At 40.6% G+C, this 18951-nt stretch overlaps 1 protein-coding gene across 1 annotated transcript; it reads right to left on the reverse strand.

Moving 5' to 3' along the window:
* Positions 1-32: 32 nt before the first annotated feature.
* ocrl (OCRL inositol polyphosphate-5-phosphatase) lies at positions 33-16677 on the reverse strand. Its single transcript, XM_061079511.1, has 23 exons — positions 16619-16677; positions 13770-13861; positions 12588-12626; positions 12143-12256; positions 10848-11042; positions 10484-10721; positions 10153-10326; positions 9965-10066; positions 9741-9855; positions 9493-9609; positions 8835-9016; positions 8358-8469; positions 8064-8173; positions 7717-7852; positions 7471-7581; positions 6992-7157; positions 6301-6536; positions 5551-5574; positions 3769-3888; positions 3022-3106; positions 2544-2671; positions 2285-2396; positions 33-2145 (listed from the first exon to the last, which is right to left on the reverse strand). The coding sequence occupies exons 4-23, from the start codon at positions 12210-12212 to the stop codon at positions 2021-2023; spliced, it is 2658 nt and encodes an 885-aa protein (XP_060935494.1). The 5' UTR covers positions 12213-12256; positions 12588-12626; positions 13770-13861; positions 16619-16677; the 3' UTR covers positions 33-2020.
* Between the last annotated feature and the right edge of the window lie 2274 nt (positions 16678-18951).

Below are 18951 nucleotides of genomic sequence, written 5' to 3' on the forward strand. Positions count from 1 at the left end.
CGCAGACAAAAAGTGTTGCACAGGAAAACAAATCAGCTTTATACGTAGTTTTATTTCTGTTAAATAAATTAAAAGTACCAAAAACTCTGAAAAGTTGAAAACAGGTGCGACTGTTTCCTAGCGTACCTTTAAATTGACCTCAATAATTCTGAACAGAAACCAAAAAAGACAAGAAGCACAATGAATCCACACAAATACATCAGTTGATACAGTGGCATAAGACAACACTCACAACCTCAAGTTATTGATTATACCGATTTCTCCATTTGACATGTTGAGGGCAGAATTTCTGACAAAGTGAGTAACTTCAGGACCGCTGTATACATCGCTTCTCTCAATTTCTGAATCACCAGGATCGTTCCTTTCACACCTGAGACACCTTTTGGTTAAAAGCTTGTTTCAAAGTTTGCTTCAGTTAAGACCAATGGAGAAGGCTTTTCCTTTCTAAGTGCCACAATTGTCAGAATTGTTCGCATCGTCTTTGAAGATAAAACATCATGACGCAGAGTTTCTGGAGCGCCTGAGAAGAAAACCGCCGACAACACTACGTTGCAGAAGATACTGAGATAAGCACATTAATGTCACAAGTGTGGTTTTGTTTTTGTCAACTGGGAAATCTAATGCTGTCATCTCTTTGGAGAAAAAAACTGTTTAAGAGGAAATACTGGTCATTATACACAATTTAGAAGTTCCTTTTTTCAATAACCAGGATGTTTTTTGCAACAGCGACTGCAGGCAAAAAAATCCCTGTGGCACAAATGAGAAAGCTGCACAAAGACGGGCTGTATCCTGCAGAGTAATGAGCCATTAAATCTCGCACATAGAAAATGTTGCACCACTTAAAGCAAGTATTACTCATGTGGTTTGAGTGTTGGCATCACACAGGCATGAAACTATGAAGGATGAGCTTCAGGATGTGGAGGAAAAAGACGTAAACAAACACAGACATTAAGATTATACCTTCATGACAAACATGACGGACTGGGGACACCATCACAGACCTGCACCACCACACCAACGGTCATATGAAACAATCACAGCAGTATTTACACCATTTAAGACGCCGAACACCACAGAGCGTCACTCTTGATTCCGGTCAACCAGGAAGTTAGTTGGTGTGTTAACAGACGTGTTTTGTAACTCAGCAGGAACTGGCAAAACGAGATGAGGGGCTCACAGCTGAAGTTACAAAATAACACACACACATGAAAGAGTTTTCTATAACATGATTAAAAATATGAATATTTCCATTGAACCGAGTTAAAAACAAACTGTAGTATGATTCGAAATCTTTTCACATGGTGCAAACTTAGAAGAAAACAATATATAAATAACAGTTAAAACATGAGAAAAAAATGTTATCTTGGTTATCTCAATGTTATCCCCTCAAATAAAATGATGATTGTCATGATTTATCTTAAGCTTAAACATTCTTTGTTATAGATTTCCACAATTATGCTCTTTATTTTCTTATTTATATCTATTGAATCATTTGATCAGTGAACAGCGATCAGCGACAACATTAAAACATTTCACTGGTTTCAATTTCATAGCCGATTGTTGTCCTTAAATTCAGTCTACTTCTTTAAACGACAGGAATTTCCTTTTCTTTAGTGTGATTGAGTCTTTTCCTTAGCATTTATGGATACATAGTGTTTTTACATTCATACCACTAACTATTCAGGGGTTATTTTGGCATGAGCACCGACCTACAGGTCCTTTAGGTCATCTGAAAGTGCAAAGGCATCAGTCCAACACTCTGCGTAGTTCTCCAAAATCCAGTGATCGGTCAGACTGTGGGTGAAGACATGACACTTGATAATGTTGTCCCAGTCCTAAAGTCAGTCTGTGGTACCTCTTACATGAGAGCTGTGTCAGGTGTGGTCTCCAAAAAGACGACAAAATACCAAGTGGGTCGTGTGACACACAGTCCTATGGGTCCAGGTCCTGTGCCAAATGTTAAGTCAGGTAGAGTTTAACTCCAAACCCTACGGATGCTGTGAGGGAGTCTTGACCTGGTTTACTCCTCGTCTCCGGACATGAGGAAACCCAGAACAAAGTCGATGGCTTTCTGCCGCTCGTGTGACGTCTGCCTGCCGACCAGGTTGGGAGGTGGTCGGATAAGGAGGCTGGCAAAGAGGGAGGCTAGAAGACAAAAACAATCAACAAAGAATATTAGCGACAGACTTTTTAACCTTGTCCTCTATTACTTTTAGTAGATGGGTCAAATGTCATAATATAGATAGTAACAACATAGATAATCTAACACATGTCCCTGTCATACCTATGAGGCTGGCTGTCAGGTTGTTGTTTTGCGAGTGCTTGAGAAGTTCCTTCAGGAAGGCCATTAAGTAGCGGAACACGTTGCGGTGAGCCCGGGGCAACTGGGAGATCAACTGGGATTCATCAAAGTGACAGATTAGTCATACAGAAGAATTCAAAAAAAAAAACAGCTCTTTACAGCCACACAACACAACTAAAGTGTCTTCTTATTGACTATAAATCGTATTTTGCAGTGTAGAACAGAACAGTGATCGCTGCACCTGTTTGCAGAGGCGGCTGTCGTGAGCGCACTCGAGGCACCGCTGGTATAGCTCATAACAAACCACTGGTTCTGGCACCGCCTCCAGGAAGATCAACAGAGCCTCGGCCACAGAGTGGTTACAACCGGCTGGGTGACGGGTTAGGGAAGAATAAGAAAACCTGGGGCCCGGTAAGGCCCCTGGATAAAACAATTTAGACCTGGTCATCTCCAAACCTCTCTCATTATATCTCATGTAGCTTTTAACATTTGCACAGCCTGAGACATTGAGAAATCAATGTTATACCTCAAGCTGGACACAAAGTTATAGTATTATTGTTATTACCACAGTCATGCTCACTCACTCATAATGACCAACACACAACAGGCTACATGTGAGCGCTTATGTGTTTTATTTTACATTTGTTCTCTATGTGATTGCAGAACTGGGTCTTGGTGAAATCTGGGTCAGCGTGAAGCTGCTTGATAAATGAGGATACGGATGGAGTCGGGGATGCTGGTGTCCAGACAGTCGATGATGCTCTGCAGCTCCTCCTGCAGGCCTGGTGTCTGGAACAGGTCCTCCTGAGAGACGCACAAAGATGACACGTGGAACATTTAACACAGCTCTCACTATGACCTACATAATGCGTGTTCAGACACAAAGTGAGTTTAGAGGTGGCGGGATTACATGCAAAGTCAGAGGGAAGATGTGGTTAAGGCAGCGTGAAAAGACTTTGTGTGTGTGTGTGGTGTTGCCCTGAGATCAGATGGAGGCTGAGCTGCAGCACAAGCACTGTTCAAACATAGTTCCTGTAGAAATGGTACAAAACTGATCTAATGCTCACATTTGCACAAAGGAAACAACATAAGAGGCACAATGTGAGAATATGGAGGATAAAGACAATAATAGGATATTATGATATGAAATTATACGTTCTAGAATTTTAGGTCAGTTATTAGACCATTGTCCTTTGGTGAATTTAAGAATAAATGCACTAAACACAACTTAAAAAAGTTACTCAGAAAATGCAATATTATATTTGCAACAGCTAAATTCTTTCTCTTCTGAGGAAAATAAATTGAGGAGAAGACGAGCACGATTCCATCTTCTTAAAAACGTTAAAAGCACAGAGAGGAATGCACATTTTCCTGATATTTTCTGGAGGGGCTATACTTGAGAACGAGTCAGTTTTATTTCCTCTCAGTGAGTCTTAAACCTGTGCTGTTCGTCAGTGGCTTCTCACCTGATCACAGGACTTGGTGAAGAGGTGGTTGACCAGGATCCACACCTCCTTGGGGATCTTTAGAGGTTTGTCCTCAGTACTGGCACCATCCACCATCAGGAAGCTCACCTTTGACTTTTCCTGACAGGAGACAATTCAAACATGATTTACATTGACAAACTACAGCGAGGACATTCGATTATCTCCTGGAGTAGGACCCCAATATTTCCCCCATTTAATCATTACAGGAAAAATTATCTGAAATCACGAAATTACCGACATACTACGTGATTGGATCAACTGTAACAGAGACTACTAGAAAAAGACTGCACATGACTCAGCTGATCAATAAGTGATGGAGACGGAGCAGCAGTCAGATCAAGATTATCTCTGAGGTCTGGAGACTTGGAGTAGAGCCATTTTACTAAGAGCTGGATATCACATTCTTTTTCTCTCTGCAAATGGATCTCTGAGACTCATTAGAGAAGTCAAAAATAACCCCAGCTGAGGCAGCACAGACCGGAAAGAGGGCCTTTAATGCTGGATGACGTTAATATGCAGAACTAATGTGATAAGTCTTCAACATGTTTTACCCAAAGCTTTTCTTGTGATCCTTAAGGATAGTTAGTCTGGTGAATCGTCCAATATATTAAACTGTTACGTTGAAAAGAAATGGGGAAAATGTCTCTTCCCAATGGCTTCGTGTTTACTCATGCAGCGATTTAATTTCAGTAATAACCGTTGAAATGGAAGAAGAGACATGTTTTTAGGATTCATACGAGTCCCTGGGCTGAGCTGAACAGATTAATACTTCCTCTCATTAGCTTTAATCATGTGTATAAAGGAGCAATGTGCCATGAGGGTGACCTGCTGTGAAATTAGATTTTGTGTGTGTGTGTGTTTCTATCTTTAACTGGACTGGTCTACCCTGTCCTCAATGGGCAAGGGGAGATTTAATGGATGACTGATCCACACACCCCTTCAGAAACAGACACACACGCAGATTATAACTAAACCGTCATGGTCTGGTCTGCGATTGCCTGCGGGTTAACAATTCCTGCCCTTGTCAGCTTTCTGGAATGTGGAGTGAGTGGGCAGTGTTGCAGTTTTCAGATGAGTGTGTACACTCCAGTGTGCGTTGTAGCTGAATAGTTAAACACTTTATGAAGGATGCTTTCATTCTTAGTCACTCTGCAAGAATCACATGAGAGGTTTGAGATATCATTCTTGTGTCTGTGGAGGTGATTAGCATAGTTCAGGCTAAAGACTCGAAGCAGAGGGACAAAGTTAGCTCGACTCTCTCTATAGTTAAAAGAATACAGAGAGTTGAAGAATAAAATCTGATTCCCTGAGATAGCGCAAAAAAGATTGGATTTCTTGTTTCACTAGCCCCCTGAATCAACACCAGCTGTTTTGCCACAGGACCATTTTGAGTTGTGAGAATATTTGACTTTTAGATATTACTTGGCTCACAGTTTTCCTCTGATTTCAGTCTTATGTTAGCATTTAAGACTCCCAACACTCATTATATTGGAATCAAACTTCTTATCTAACTACCTGAGAGCTAAATTTACAGACTGAATTCACCGTAATGAAATTTTTTGCTTGTTGGGCACAGAGTTAGTGGCCCAACCATTTCTTAAATATTTCTACTGCAGTAGATAAAAGCGAAAGTTATACATTAACGTGTCAAAGCCTGCAATGAACATGGTTTGAACATGAGCCACACAAGTCTTTGAACTGAGTTGATATTGACTCGGTTTTGACTGATCATATAGATGAAAATCAGTATTAATGTTTTACCTTTTCCATGTAGCTGTCGTCTCCCTGAGCAAGAAGTCAGCCCACAACCACAGTGAAGAGTTGGAAAGGAATAATCAAGGTAAGGAGAGGTGATGAAGGGAAACAAAAGAAGTAAGAACAAAGTAGATAGCAATGCTACGTATAAACACAGAATCAGAAAGGTGGACAGATTATGAATTGCTTTTGCATAAATCAACTGATCAAATAGGAAAAGGGAACAGTTTAGAAGAAATAAGAGAAACGATTGATAGTAGAACTTTATCCCAATGCCAAATCAGATTAAGTCAAAAAGCATGGTGGAAGAAGACAGAAGTGTTTATGTTAAAGCCAGAAGAGTCTATTTATAAGAACCAGGCTAAAGTGGATATAACCTGAGTCAGTTTTCCCTGTTCTTTAGGAGCTCCCTTCCTATGTTCGAGACACTTCCTCATTCCCCTGGCCCCTCATGGCCAGAAATATACAGGCTGAGGCATTTTGTGCTCTCCACATATAGGTTCTCTCTATCTCTCTGTGACCGAGTTTACCCTGAGGGAGTGAGCAAGTCCTCGCATGTTCCTGCTCAGGTTTCAGGTCGTGAACAGCTCCGGAGGGAGGAACCGCCATCAGCATACAATCTGAACTAAGCTGCTGCGAGTACAGGATTTTTGTACAATCAGCGTTTCAACTAATCTGAGAAAAATAAGCCTTTGTTGTGCACTAATCCTATCACTTTTAAATTATGTTGTGGCTGCTGGGTTAGCGTTCCCTCACCAGGTCAATGAGTTTGGTGATGGGAATCTCTCTGATGGGCTTCTTCATGCGGCACAGAGTCTCCAGCGAGGTGCCAAAGCAGCTGGGCAGGTAGTTGCCGGAGATGGTAATGAAGTAGTCCTTGCCACGGTCCAGATGGAGCACCAGAATGTCGTCTATGGAGTCCTCTCCAGAGTTCAGCAGCGTGACTGAGTCTTTACTGACGTACACCTCCAGGAAGATCTCCAGGGTCTCAGCTGGTCAGGAAGATATATCAAAGGTTGAGAGAAACTTTCTAAGGAACATACTGAGAACATTTTCATAGGAGCTGCCTCTTCATTCTGAATTTATCACAAACTAACTGAACATTATCTTGCAAGAAAACATGCACATTTGAAACATGCCTTATTTATCATCCCCTGTGCTTACAAGTACAAATACCAAGAGAACATTAAATTGGCCCACTCAGGGAATAGGGCATAAACTTTCACAACATTCAAAATAACCCCTTCAGTGATAAGCTTAGGACATGTCATAGGACAAATCTGTCCTTAAGAATAAATCTATAAATTTATAATTTCCCTTATGCATTTCAATATATTACGCCCATTTCATACTTTAGTTTTCCATAATATTACATCACCATTGTTAAAAAATGTGAGGCAACGAGCCAAAGAACAATAAGAACAAAGAAATGAATGACAGGACTTACAGGGCTCTAAGAATCCTTCACTTGGCTCGGCACGCAGCCAGGATTTGCAATATTGTGAGTCATTGAGTTTTGGGATGAAAGCGAAGTGGCAGGGGACCTGCCCGTCGTTGGTTATGAGGAAACGCTCCTTTTGAAGCTGCCGGAACTTCACAGTCTCAAATGCAAACTAAGGGACAATAAGAAGAAACATTAATAACTAAGCCCAGCGACCTCACCCTACCTATTTCAAGAGAGAGTGACACAGTCTATTCTGGTTATTAGCCTGATATACACTGCTCAAAAAAATTAAGGGAAAACGAAATCATCGCAGTACATAACCAAGTCAGTTCAACTTTTCAATGAGTGGATGATTTTGGATTCCATTGACCGTTGTTAGGTCATTTTGTCATTTTTTTTAAGCTGTGTATATGACCTGAGGAGGAGATATAACACAGGCCATGAGTATGATGAGCACACATGTTTGAGGACGTTATTCTTACCTCTCTCCGGCTCAGAGATACAGATGGAAGGAATTCATTCTCCATTCTGTCCATCCCTCGAACAATCTCCTCAAACACCTTTTTGTGTCGCTGCTCATTTATAACCTTCACCTGGTACACAAACACACAAGTCCTATTTATTGATTTTTATCAATTAAAACACATTTTATTACATCAAAGTCCTGTGAAATTTGTTGATGTTGCATGTTTTAACTAGTTTTTGTATTTGCCAACATAGCCTCCTACCCCGACAGTGAAGAGGGAGCTGACAGGTTTGTGGTCACTTGTTTGCAGCTCCATGCAGCTTCGGTATTTGAGCTGGTTGACATTTGTGCCCCTCCAAAGGATCCTGTCGCACCAAGCCGGGACACGGCATTTCCCACTGCAGGAAACAGTTGTGATTTTAGAGGAAAAGTCAGAGGTGAGACACGGGACTGACGAGCAGTACTGCTGACTCTGTGTTACTGTAACGATAAGGCTGGAAAAACTTCACTTCCAAAGAAGACAGATATTAGTAAATGGAACACAAATCCTGCAGTGAGCTGTGTAGTAAATGATAAGCAAACAGATAGAACAGAGGGATGTGTTTTTACCTTGAGTCCCATCGATCTGTTTTGGGGTCGTACTTGTACGTGGGCAGGAAGTTAATATCTCCCTCCATGAAATCTGTGAAGGCTTTCTTCGTCTGCCTCTGAATGTTCAGCTAAACATTAAAAGAAGCAACATTGTAAAGCGTTAGTTACTGTTAACAAACTACTGTTTACTCAGACAGTTACTGTTTTCTTGCTTCAAGATTACATAACTGATTTGGCATGTTTTTTTTCAGCTGTTGCTTATCATTGCACATCAAACCAGAGAATACACACTGATCTGGAGAAGAAATTCACCTGATCAACGTCCTGAAGCTTCTTTAACTCATTCTGTGCAATGAGCTGTTTGACTTCAGCAGCATCATTGATGCACAGGCGATAATTCAAATCCCCGAGCCAGATCACTACACTGAAACACAAGAGGAGACAGAGGTGGCTTAAAAGAACAGAATTACAACAACAACACTGTAGTGAATACAATTTAACTTACAAAGTATAAAATGTTGTCAAAGAGAAGTTTACTCTATAAATCATAGTTGTAAAGCTACTGAAAACTCTGATTAGCTCCATGTTTATCTGAATTAAGAACAATTTATCCTAGAATTCAGTGTTATTGCAGAATATTGAACAAAACATTATAAACCACAACAATTCACTTACAGCTCATGTTGAAAAACCAAAAAAATAACTGATGATACAAACCAATGAGTGTAAGGTCAGACATTAATCCAGAGCCATGTTCCGACTCTGGACATCATTAACAGAGGAACTCACTCGTGCTTGACGATATTGAGAGGGGGGTGTTCCAGTAGGTGGAAGGACATGCGGGCACATATGTCTTTGTAGTCCTGGTTGCGGCGCTCAAAGTCTTCCACGTGTGCTGCTAGATGAGAGTTTACGATGCAGAAACTCGTGTTGTGGAAAACAAACCTCACAGCCACGCCTCCTTTGTTCCCCTGAGAGAGAAAATGCATAGTGTTTTTTGTCATGACTGTGCGATTGACATCAACCAGCCCCTTATTTGAATCTAGGGAAATTAATACAGGAAATAAGTTTAAAATATCAAGTCACTATTTCACTTCCTGATTAACACAATTAAGTTTTCAAAATAGTTTTAGAAATTTGCTCTGAAAACAAAATGACTGCAGACGGATGTTGGGGGAAAAAGAACATTAAGGAGAGGGTAATAATTCCAGGCTTGCTCATGTGTTAGTTAATAACCAGGATCTCCACAAACGTCCAGTGATATTTTCTGAAAAGTTTATTATTTGAGTTTAGTTCTGCTCAACATGAAGCTGCAGATCCAGCTAAACAAATGTATCATTAGCCCCTGCACACAAATGCCAAAAACAACAAAACACAGCTTTTCCCCCATGTGGCTATGATCATTTTGTATTTTGATGCAGTCAGTTCAAATGTAAGCTGAACGAACCATTTTCCCCATGATTCCAGTCCCCACATGCTCTGCAGCCACTTCTTTGATGTGATTTTTGTGAATCTTTTTGACGAAGACCACAAGCATCATCCCCACGAGTCGAATTATCCGGATCTGCAGACATAGAAAATAAAAAAATCATGTTAGGGCCTATTCAACGTATGTTCTGTCCTACTGATGAAAACCATATATTCATCAACACGAAAATAGAATGTACTCGATATGGAGGCATTTCTTTTACACACCCTCTTGTACTTGGCTTTCCGGTGCAAACTTCTCTCCACAGCTTCCACCCACAGCTGCTCCTTGGACGAGTCCATGTAGAAGAAAGCTTCAGTGCTCAGGTCCAACTCTTGAAAACTAAAGTCATAAACCAAGTCACCATATTGGTTGTTGTTTAATCAAGAAAAGAAGCCAGCTTTGTACGACTACTCATCAGGAAACTGATGTATGATTAATGGTTACTGACCCCAGAGCATATATATCAGGAGGTTCTGTGTCACAGGAGAGCCATGGCTCCAGGGTGCTGTCTGGAGACTGACCGTTCACGTTCCATGTGCCTGTGAAAAACCTACAGACAGGACACACAGTGAAGGGTTAGTGGTGGCAGGAGAAAATACAAAAATATAAAATCATTCACATAGATGTGATACTCACCTAAATGTTTGGATATCCACATATTCCTTCTCCTTCTTGCCCAGACGGTGTTTGATGAGGTATTCTCTTTGTCCTGCCTGGCTGGAGAACATGCTCTGCCTCATGCTGTTGGTGGTGGGGCTCTCACACCAAGAAGGTGGTCTGTCCACACGGTCATACCCAGACCTAAAACTACTGAAATGGAAAAAGTAGGCATTATTTAACACCAGCAAGACTTAGGACAGATTCTTGCTGAAGCCACTATATGAAATGTAAACAATTTTAACTAATTTAAAATACACTTGCAATGACCAGTTTCCGTTGTTTCTGCTGTTTTGACAAGTGAACTTACTCTGGCTTAGTGTTAAAGGAGTTCTCTTTGGCCTGTATGGAGACAGATCTCTCTTTAGGAACTGGTGCAGGAGGCAGAGGATTGGATGGAGTGTAAGAGGCTAAGCGAGGAGGCCGAGGGGGCAGAGGAGGATCCCTGGTGGCAACCATGCGATTCTGGTGGTTCTTCTTTTCCTCCACTTTGAGAGCGTGGTCGAAATCTTCGAAGCCAAAGTCTGAGGCAAGTGACTGAGCTGGATCTTTAGAAATAGCAAGTTCAAAAATACAGTATTGAACACAACAGAAACTAAGAAATGATAACAAAAAGGTTATATTTAGAGCTTTTTTTACACAGAAGCTATAAATAGTCTGACTCTGTATGTTACCTGTCTTAGTCTGATTTGTGGTAGTGCTGTTGTGGTGGTTGGGGGGCAGTGCAGCGGCAGGTTTGGATGGGTTCACTCCAGAGCCCACAGGGTTAGCAGTCTTGTTTATTCTTTGTGGTGGGATGGGGACTGGACCTCTCGGCATCGTTGGGGCTAGTGGCTCCATTGCTTTTAGTTTTGTGACTTTCGGTTCAACTGTGAAGATTAAACAGCATTGTCAGAGGAAATAATCCAGCTTCAAACCAACTGTACTCAAGCAGTAGGAACATCTTCCCAGGAATTATCTTAAAATGCATAGAAAACAAACAATATGGGTGTAACAGCTTGCTCAAGAAAAGAAACCGAGATATCCTGAATGTACATTTAAATATAAGATACATTCAAGTTTACTTAGGCAAATCCACATCCTGTTTCAGCCGTCCTGTCAATGTAAATATGATGTCAGAGGAAAATGAGCCAACACCCAGAAGCACCATGTTGTCATTACAGGAAGTAGGGAGTTCCAGCGAACAAGTGACCAGTTGAAAAAGGCAACAAAAAAGAGGGCACGGTTCCACTAGTGCATGACTGGGCTACAAACACAATCACAGTATCACAGTATGAGTTTTCCAAATGAAGGTTTGCGTCATTACTTTGCAAATTTATGAGGTATGTTTGTTCACAAGTCAGTTTCCTCAAAATTAAATAAATTAAGCCTTTAATTATCAAATATCATTCATACCAACGTGTTCAACACCTTGCACTCGACCAACAGTCAAAGCTGAATCACAAGAAACTTGACAAGCACAACTGACTGCATGCAAAATCTGTTACGCTGCTCTGAGATTTAAGAAGTACCCCTTCCACTTCCTTGTTGTTATAATTGAGGTCTATTTTTAGCTTGAACTGGTTATGCACTTGTCTTGTTTGTCCTGATGCCAGATCACTGCAGAGTACGTACAGAAGGAAACCCCAACATGTGACATTTCTTTTCATCAACTAAACGGAAAATCCAACTACTATGAATTTTGTGATCGTTCACTGGACTCACTGCCATATCAAAGGATTTAAGTGGGAAGGAAAAGATGATAAACATAACTTATTCTTTTGAAGAGAGTCAGTAACACAGATAAAACAAATGAAGGCCTGTCACATTTAAAAGCGGATCTCATTTCAAAATCACCAGCCAATGTGGCAGGAACACAGAGGAAATCCACGAGTGGTGTAATCCACCCTCTGTAAATGAATGTTACATGAGTGATTAAATAATTAAATATCCAACTGCTTTGGTCTGTTGACAGAGAGCGGAGTCTTACCTTGCTGCTGAGCACTCTTCAGCTGGGTCAAGAAGGTTTGAGTCCGATCATCATTCTGCAGTTCCATCATCAGCTCTGGGGCTTTTTCGCCTTTAATTCGTACCCTGACAAAAGCTTGAGATGGGAACAGAAAAAAGACAAACACACATGTTAGGCACCTTCAGACTTAGCAAATACTGACTGTCCAGAAAACAAAGCAAAGTGATTTAACAGTGAACTATGTCAGCATTCTTTCAGAGCGCCCTGGTGACTCCCTGGGACGGCCTCTGCTTCTAAATAAAGACATTTATCTGAAAGCATGCTCTAAAAATGTAGGATGGTTGAATGGGGGCTTTGTTGCTGTGAATGCCAATTTTAAGGACCAAAACATAACCTGACCACATGACAAAAAGAAAATAGGAAAAAAAAGAATTATTAAGCATAAAAAGAGGTTAAAAGTACTTACAATTCACCGAGAAGTCAATAAGAAGAGCTTCGTCTGCTTCTGAAATGAAAAAAGAACGAGAGCTCAAACGGAGCCGTTGTGGTTCAAAGGTCTGTGGTAGTAATCTAGAAGTGTCATTGGTCATGTGTTGCTTTTTGAATTTTTTTCTTCCCGGTACAAAGGAATAGCTTCCTGCGGCTTTGCTTTTACACCTGAGCCATGACCCCTAGTAAACCGTAACACTACTATGCATCGCGGACAAGAATGTGAGGCCACAGGCTGGACAGGAATTCACAAACATCTCACAGAAGAACAACTATTTGTAGCAGCTGGCAACTTTAAATATCTTTAACATTTGATTATACTGTACATACATGATATAGTTATTGTTGTCAGTGTTTCCCCTACTACTGCCTTGGGGGGACATTTGGGACTATAAAATTAGAAACAAGCTTTCCAACAACTCGTATGACGTTAACCAAATGTCTAAAAGTCAGGCCAAAATATCAGCTTTTTCTTTTTAAACACATACATTCTGGTGAGAGTGGTGAGGCTGCTGTTCTCTGCTGTTGATAGCAGCTAGTCCGGACCACAACACCAGCAGCTCTACTGGTGTTACAGCTACAGTTCACATATGAACAGGAGGACAGATCTTAAAATGTGTCCTGAATGCGTCTCCTGTAATCATTTTGGATCAGATTTCACCTCCAAGCTCTATATGCAAATTTGCACACATACGTCATTTCTGTTGACCATGAGCAAATTATGTTTGTCTGATTTTCCGGATGTGTCGGTTGACAATGTGTTTGTGACTGTGTCGAAATCTGTGGCAGTCAGAGGGCGTCAGCTTAGTGGGCGTCCTGAACCCCTTCTGAATATCGTCTGAGTGATCGGATCTCAAGACACATTCAGGACACATTCGGTAGCGTTCAGACCTGAACCTACTCAGTTGTATGTTAAAAACAGGTCTGAACAGGGTCTGAGGGTAAGTTCTTCTCCTGACTCAACAAGTCTGATATAGGAAAGGTTGGGAAAGGTTAATACTAAATTAAACTCAAAACAATCTTGCAAACTGTGAAAAAACTGCTCAATCTGTATCTACAGAACAAGAAAATAAAAATTTAAAAAACTCCCCCTAAAAAAAGCAGACAACCTGGGCGAAACACAGATTTTGATATTGAGGACAAGAAAAAAGACACATACCTCGAACTATTTCAAAGTTCCCATTGATGGGTATAGACAGCTGAGGGACTGGACGAGACACGACAGCATCAGGGGTGGCCAACACACCCAATCTGGATGAAAACAGCAGAGACTCTCACTTAATATCATCCCAAATCATTTAAAACAAACAAGAAATCATCTTAAACACAAAAACAAGACAAACAAGCTGCAGCTTAGCTTCTTCCTCATTATAATCTCTTTCAATTTAAGTTGTGTTTCATGCATAAAATAAGTGAATATGGGGATATGTAATACAGGGATAAGATTATACTATCAAGTGATTGCAATAGACTTTCAGAAATCGTACACATGCTCACATGCAAAAGTCTGATTTAGTTGAATTAGCAGTTCAGTTACTTTAGCAGTAAAAGCAAACGGTGGCACAAAATGAAGTAACATGCTGTGATGACACAAAAAAATCCACAGAAAGAAAGTGGAGCACGATGAGAGGAGCTCAGCTTCAGGTCGTTAAACCAGCTTCGACTCTGTGATAAGGGTTAACGTAGGCAGGATCACATTTCATTAACAATGACTGAGAAACAACCAAGGTCCATGTGGCACACTGGTTACTACCCACACCTCCCGCCCATTTCACTATTCATTACTTCGAGAGAAAAATGATTCAGCCTTGCTGCAATAAATGTGTCAGAGCAATTTGCAATTACCCAGAATGAACAAGGGCCCTTCAGATGATGTAAGCTACATGACAACCAACAACAGAGAAGCTCCTCTTCCTTCTCAGGGCGGTGGACAAAATAGAAGAAAAGACTTAGAATACAGCAGCCATGGATTCAATAAGAATATGGTGGCTTATGATGTCCGGTTTTAACTGAGAAATTCATGATGTTTCAGCTTTATATATATTTTTGAGGTGATCATTTATAACTTTTGTATCTGTCCTCTTTGAACTTTATTGTCAACACACAGTTGCAAACTGAATAGTCTCGGAAATCTTAACAATAAAAGCCAAACATAAGACAAACTGCCCTGGCCAAGAAGACAGGTGATCACAAGGACATCCTTTTGGCATGAAGACACTTAATGAGATCATTTATTAGCAATACAAATATAACAGCAGACAGTTTCAACAGATACTGTCATATTTACATTTGTTCTACAGTAGGGCTGTTATATTTTTATTTGTACCGCACCAGCTTTATATCTGATAGCACCTGGTCAGGACTGCTGCCAAGTTTAGTATGTGTGTTTTTAACACAGTTAGCTGAGCACAAAGCTTGTGTGCCCATGTGAGTCTCATTACAGCCCAGGACTAGCTGAGCTGGCTGCTGGTGGGACGACTTGCTTTCTCCCTCATGCTACTGCTACAAACAGTCACCAACAACACACTCTTTCAAATAACAGAATATGAATAAAGCTAAAGCTGACGAAAGAACAGTATCGGGGTTTGCGCATGTGACTAACGCTTAAATCCCAACTGAGAGCAAATCTGATTGTGTGTGTTTGTGTGTGAAGGTAGCTTCCCCCATCAGCTGGATGACTAGGGTGAAAATCCTTTCTATGCATAACTGAACCAAAATCACTCAAATCAGCTCCATGGTAAGCACTGCCTCGGAGGTGGCTTTCTGACCGCTGCTGGAAAGTGGGTCAGTGAAGCCTCACTGAAACCTTCAGTAAAATGGGGGGGTCCTTTTGAGAGTCACTGAGGGGCGCATGTGAGTCATTGCATGATTGGGTGTAGCGCTGTCTGGGGAGCGATGTTAATATTTAGTTGTGAGTGGATGATGAATGGAGTTGTTTAGTGATGACTGCCAGTTTGACGTAGATGAAGCTGATGCATTCCAGATGAAAAGTCTTTGTGAACTTCAGTACAAGTCTAGTGTCTGTACTGCACAGCACTTTAAAAACGCCAGGAACCCTATCAACACGGCCGTATCGTAAGAAAACACCTGACTGATATGCTAATGCAGTTTGAGATACCTCCAAACAAGTTCATTTGCATTTTAAATGCAACATTTCCATTTGACCTGAAAGCAGCAGAGCCATTTGGTGCATGATGACGGGAGACTTTATCAGATTTAAGACATTTCCAGGGGAGCAGGCCTGACACTTCAGATGTACGACCACCACCATTTCTTCACAATTAAGCTGTGATCATCTAAAACTCTAAGTCTGTGACATCTCACTATCTTAAACTACAGCTGGACAAAACAACACACACGTTCAGTCACCAGGTTCACTGATACTTACATAAACTCTCCATTGCGCTCAATTAGTGACAGTAGCCTGGACTCCTTCTGGCCAGACCTCAGCTCCTGACCTCTCACAGTGTGAGCAGCACAATCAAGGAATTATTGTGGATGAAGATGATAAAGACGCTTCGGACACATCACAACTTAGGTGTCCCTGTATTATTATTGTTTTTTGTCATTCTGAAGTTAGTATTGTGTGTAGTTAGTGTGGAGATATACATAACTGGAGATCTCTGTGAGAAGAAGCCATGCTAATTAGCAATCATGATGCAAATCAATGTGACAACAGATAAAAGGCAGCTGATGTAAATAAGGTTAAACTGAATGATGACGCTATTGTGGCTCATCAGGAGCAAGTGTGTATTTGATGGAGTTGAAATAAAGAGGGAACGTGTAGCTACGAACATTCAGGTGTGTTAATTCATTAGTTTCAGTGTTAGCTGCTAAAATACAAGAGCAATGATTTCAGGCTAGCCGAGTTGCTAACATTAACTGTCGGCTAACACTGGCTAGCTCCAGCTGAAACACACGAATAAAGAACCAGGTAACTTTAATTCCAAAAAAGGATATTGCCAAGCATTCCTCCTCGCTCATCCCCAGAGCCGAGTCCATTCTTACCGATGAGTTACGATTCGTTTATCGGTGTCTACAGAGACTTTCGGTCGGTTCAGTCCGGAAGAGGCGGCCGGAGAAAGTTAAATCCACACCGGGCGCGGCGGCGGCCTTTCCGGTGTAAGAGCCGCTGTGTGAGCGGGTGGATGCTAACGCTCGTTAGCTCGCTAGCTTGTTAGCCAGCTGCTGCTGTTGTTGTTGCTGGATGTGGTCACAATCTCCAACGGAGCCGAGACGTCTCAATGCCCCGGTGAGGGAGCGTCGTCCAGCCGGAGAGCTCCAGGCAGCTCCGCCGTCTTGTCGTGTGTTCCTCGCGGTGTCAGGGAGCGAGCTGCTCGGCTACATAGTCCGCAGAGAGCGGTGGGTGTAGCACCGCGGCGACTGGAACCAGCTCGATGCCGGAGAACTCTCTCTCTCCTGCCGAGTTCTCCAGCGTCAAAGCGCCACCTTGCACCTCGGAGTGGGAACGAAGCACTGGGATCAATTCCCGTGCCAGCTTCCTCCCAGTACAACCTGTGACTGTATATATAAAAAGATTACAACATATAACTGAATTTTAAAAAAAACAACTAAACAATACAGCATTAGAAATGAAAAGAAAAAGGTGAAAATGTAAATAAAACTAGAAAATTAACAGAAATAAATAAATAAATACAATTTTTAAAAAAAAATGTTTAATTAATCCTGCGCAGTTCACTTCTACGAATGAGGTAAATTAAATTTAAAAAACTTAATTAAATTAAAAACAAAATAAAATGTTGAGCCATTTTGCCACGCCCATTGAGAAACAGAAACAGAATGTATTTATTGCCAAGTAGGTTTACACCTACCTGGGATTTTCTCTGGTAGTTGATGCATACAATGAACATAAAAACACAATAAGTACAACACACATAAGAAAAAAAACAATATATAAAATCAAAATATATAAAAGATAAAAGATATAAAAAGTAAAATGCAAGACAGGAGAGCAAAATGCGAAACAGGAGAAAGCAATGTCAATTTACAATATGCAATGTAATGCAATATAATATAATAATATGTGTTAATGTAACACATCCTTGAGGCGTGGGATAAAAGTCCAAGTCAGGTGGGGGTCCCGGGCCTTGTTGATAAGGCCAACTGCAGCTGGGAATATGTACGTTTTCACCACTTTCTAATTTACTGCAAATTTTGGTAAGAATTTGAGCATGTTAAAGCCCTCAAAAATCCAATTCATTTGCCTGAATAATAATAATCCTTCCAATTTCAATAGTGCCTGTCAGTGCCCGGGCCCTAATTATAAAGTGTATCATAAATACAAATACTAATATAAAGTTAAAGCATCCTCCAAAGTTAAGTCCCAGGTACAACTCCTCCTCTGCAACCTTGTGCCACATTATTCACAGCTCCACATGGGGGGTTATTTACTCTGCAGAGCTGGTTTTCTAATGAGTTCATGTTTTAATTTCCTCTTAGAGATACAGTACATGAGGCATCTTACAAGAAGGTAATAACATTCACTGCTGGATAACCCCAGAATTTACTTAAAGCAAAATTTCTACATTTAATATTGTTGGCCCCTCAGAGAGGCTGTCAGAAAAGATTGAATATTTCCCATTCAGATAGTATCCCACACATTTATTTATTAAAGTTTACAAGCAATACAAGTTTCATCATCTCACTTATACAACTTTATAAGTTACATTGCAATAAACTGTGTCCACTTTTTTAAGGCATACCTCTACAATATAATGCAATACAACATCACTGCCATGCTATTTCTCTTTAAAAAACACAATATGTTCAGTTTTTGGTGACACTGTCACAATTGTGAAAATGTAATTATATGTTTATAACTGAGATCATATAGTTACAGATGACCTTGTACTGGATGACGTTATGGTGAGATTTTTTCTGAACTGTTTGTCATTCCTATTTACAGTACAGCATGAGCTCAATGATACAACAAACAGTTTAATTAACACCTGTATATATATAAACGTCAGTCATTAATGAGACAGAACAATTATATTGGTTTGCACAAGGTGTACCTAATAATGAGGATACAGTTTCTATACTGGCCAAACCATGATTAGATCCTCCAACCAAGAAAAACATTTAACTCAGAGTTCATCTTTGACATTTGACCCATGTTATCAAATAAAATAGCATTTTAAATAAACTTAAAGAACAACTCGATTAATGTGAATTCTAATAATGATTAACCATGTATGTTAGAACATCATATAAACCTTTTATGATGTTTTATGAACGACAGAGCACATTCATGAAATGTCTCCATTAGATAAGGAGGCACAGTCAGATTAATTTAAAAAATAATATCAACGTCTGTCTGA

Source organism: Limanda limanda, chromosome 10, assembly GCF_963576545.1.
Source record: "Limanda limanda chromosome 10, fLimLim1.1, whole genome shotgun sequence".
Taxonomy (NCBI): Eukaryota; Metazoa; Chordata; class Actinopteri; order Pleuronectiformes; family Pleuronectidae; genus Limanda; species Limanda limanda.

What these genes read in the sequence shown, in the direction of transcription:
- ocrl (XM_061079511.1), bottom strand. Translation starts at nt 12,212, where the DNA reads ATGATGGAACTGCAGAATGATGATCGGACTCAAACCTTCTTGACCCAG. An exon ending in GAAGAGTGCTCAGCAGCAAG is followed by an intron (nt 11,043 to 12,142) that starts GTAAGACTCCGC and finishes TAATCTTCACAG; the next exon opens with TTGAACCGAAAGTCACAAAA. An exon ending in TGAAGGATTCTTAGAGCCCT is followed by an intron (nt 6,537 to 6,991) that starts GTAAGTCCTGTC and finishes CTTCCTGACCAG; the next exon opens with CTGAGACCCTGGAGATCTTC.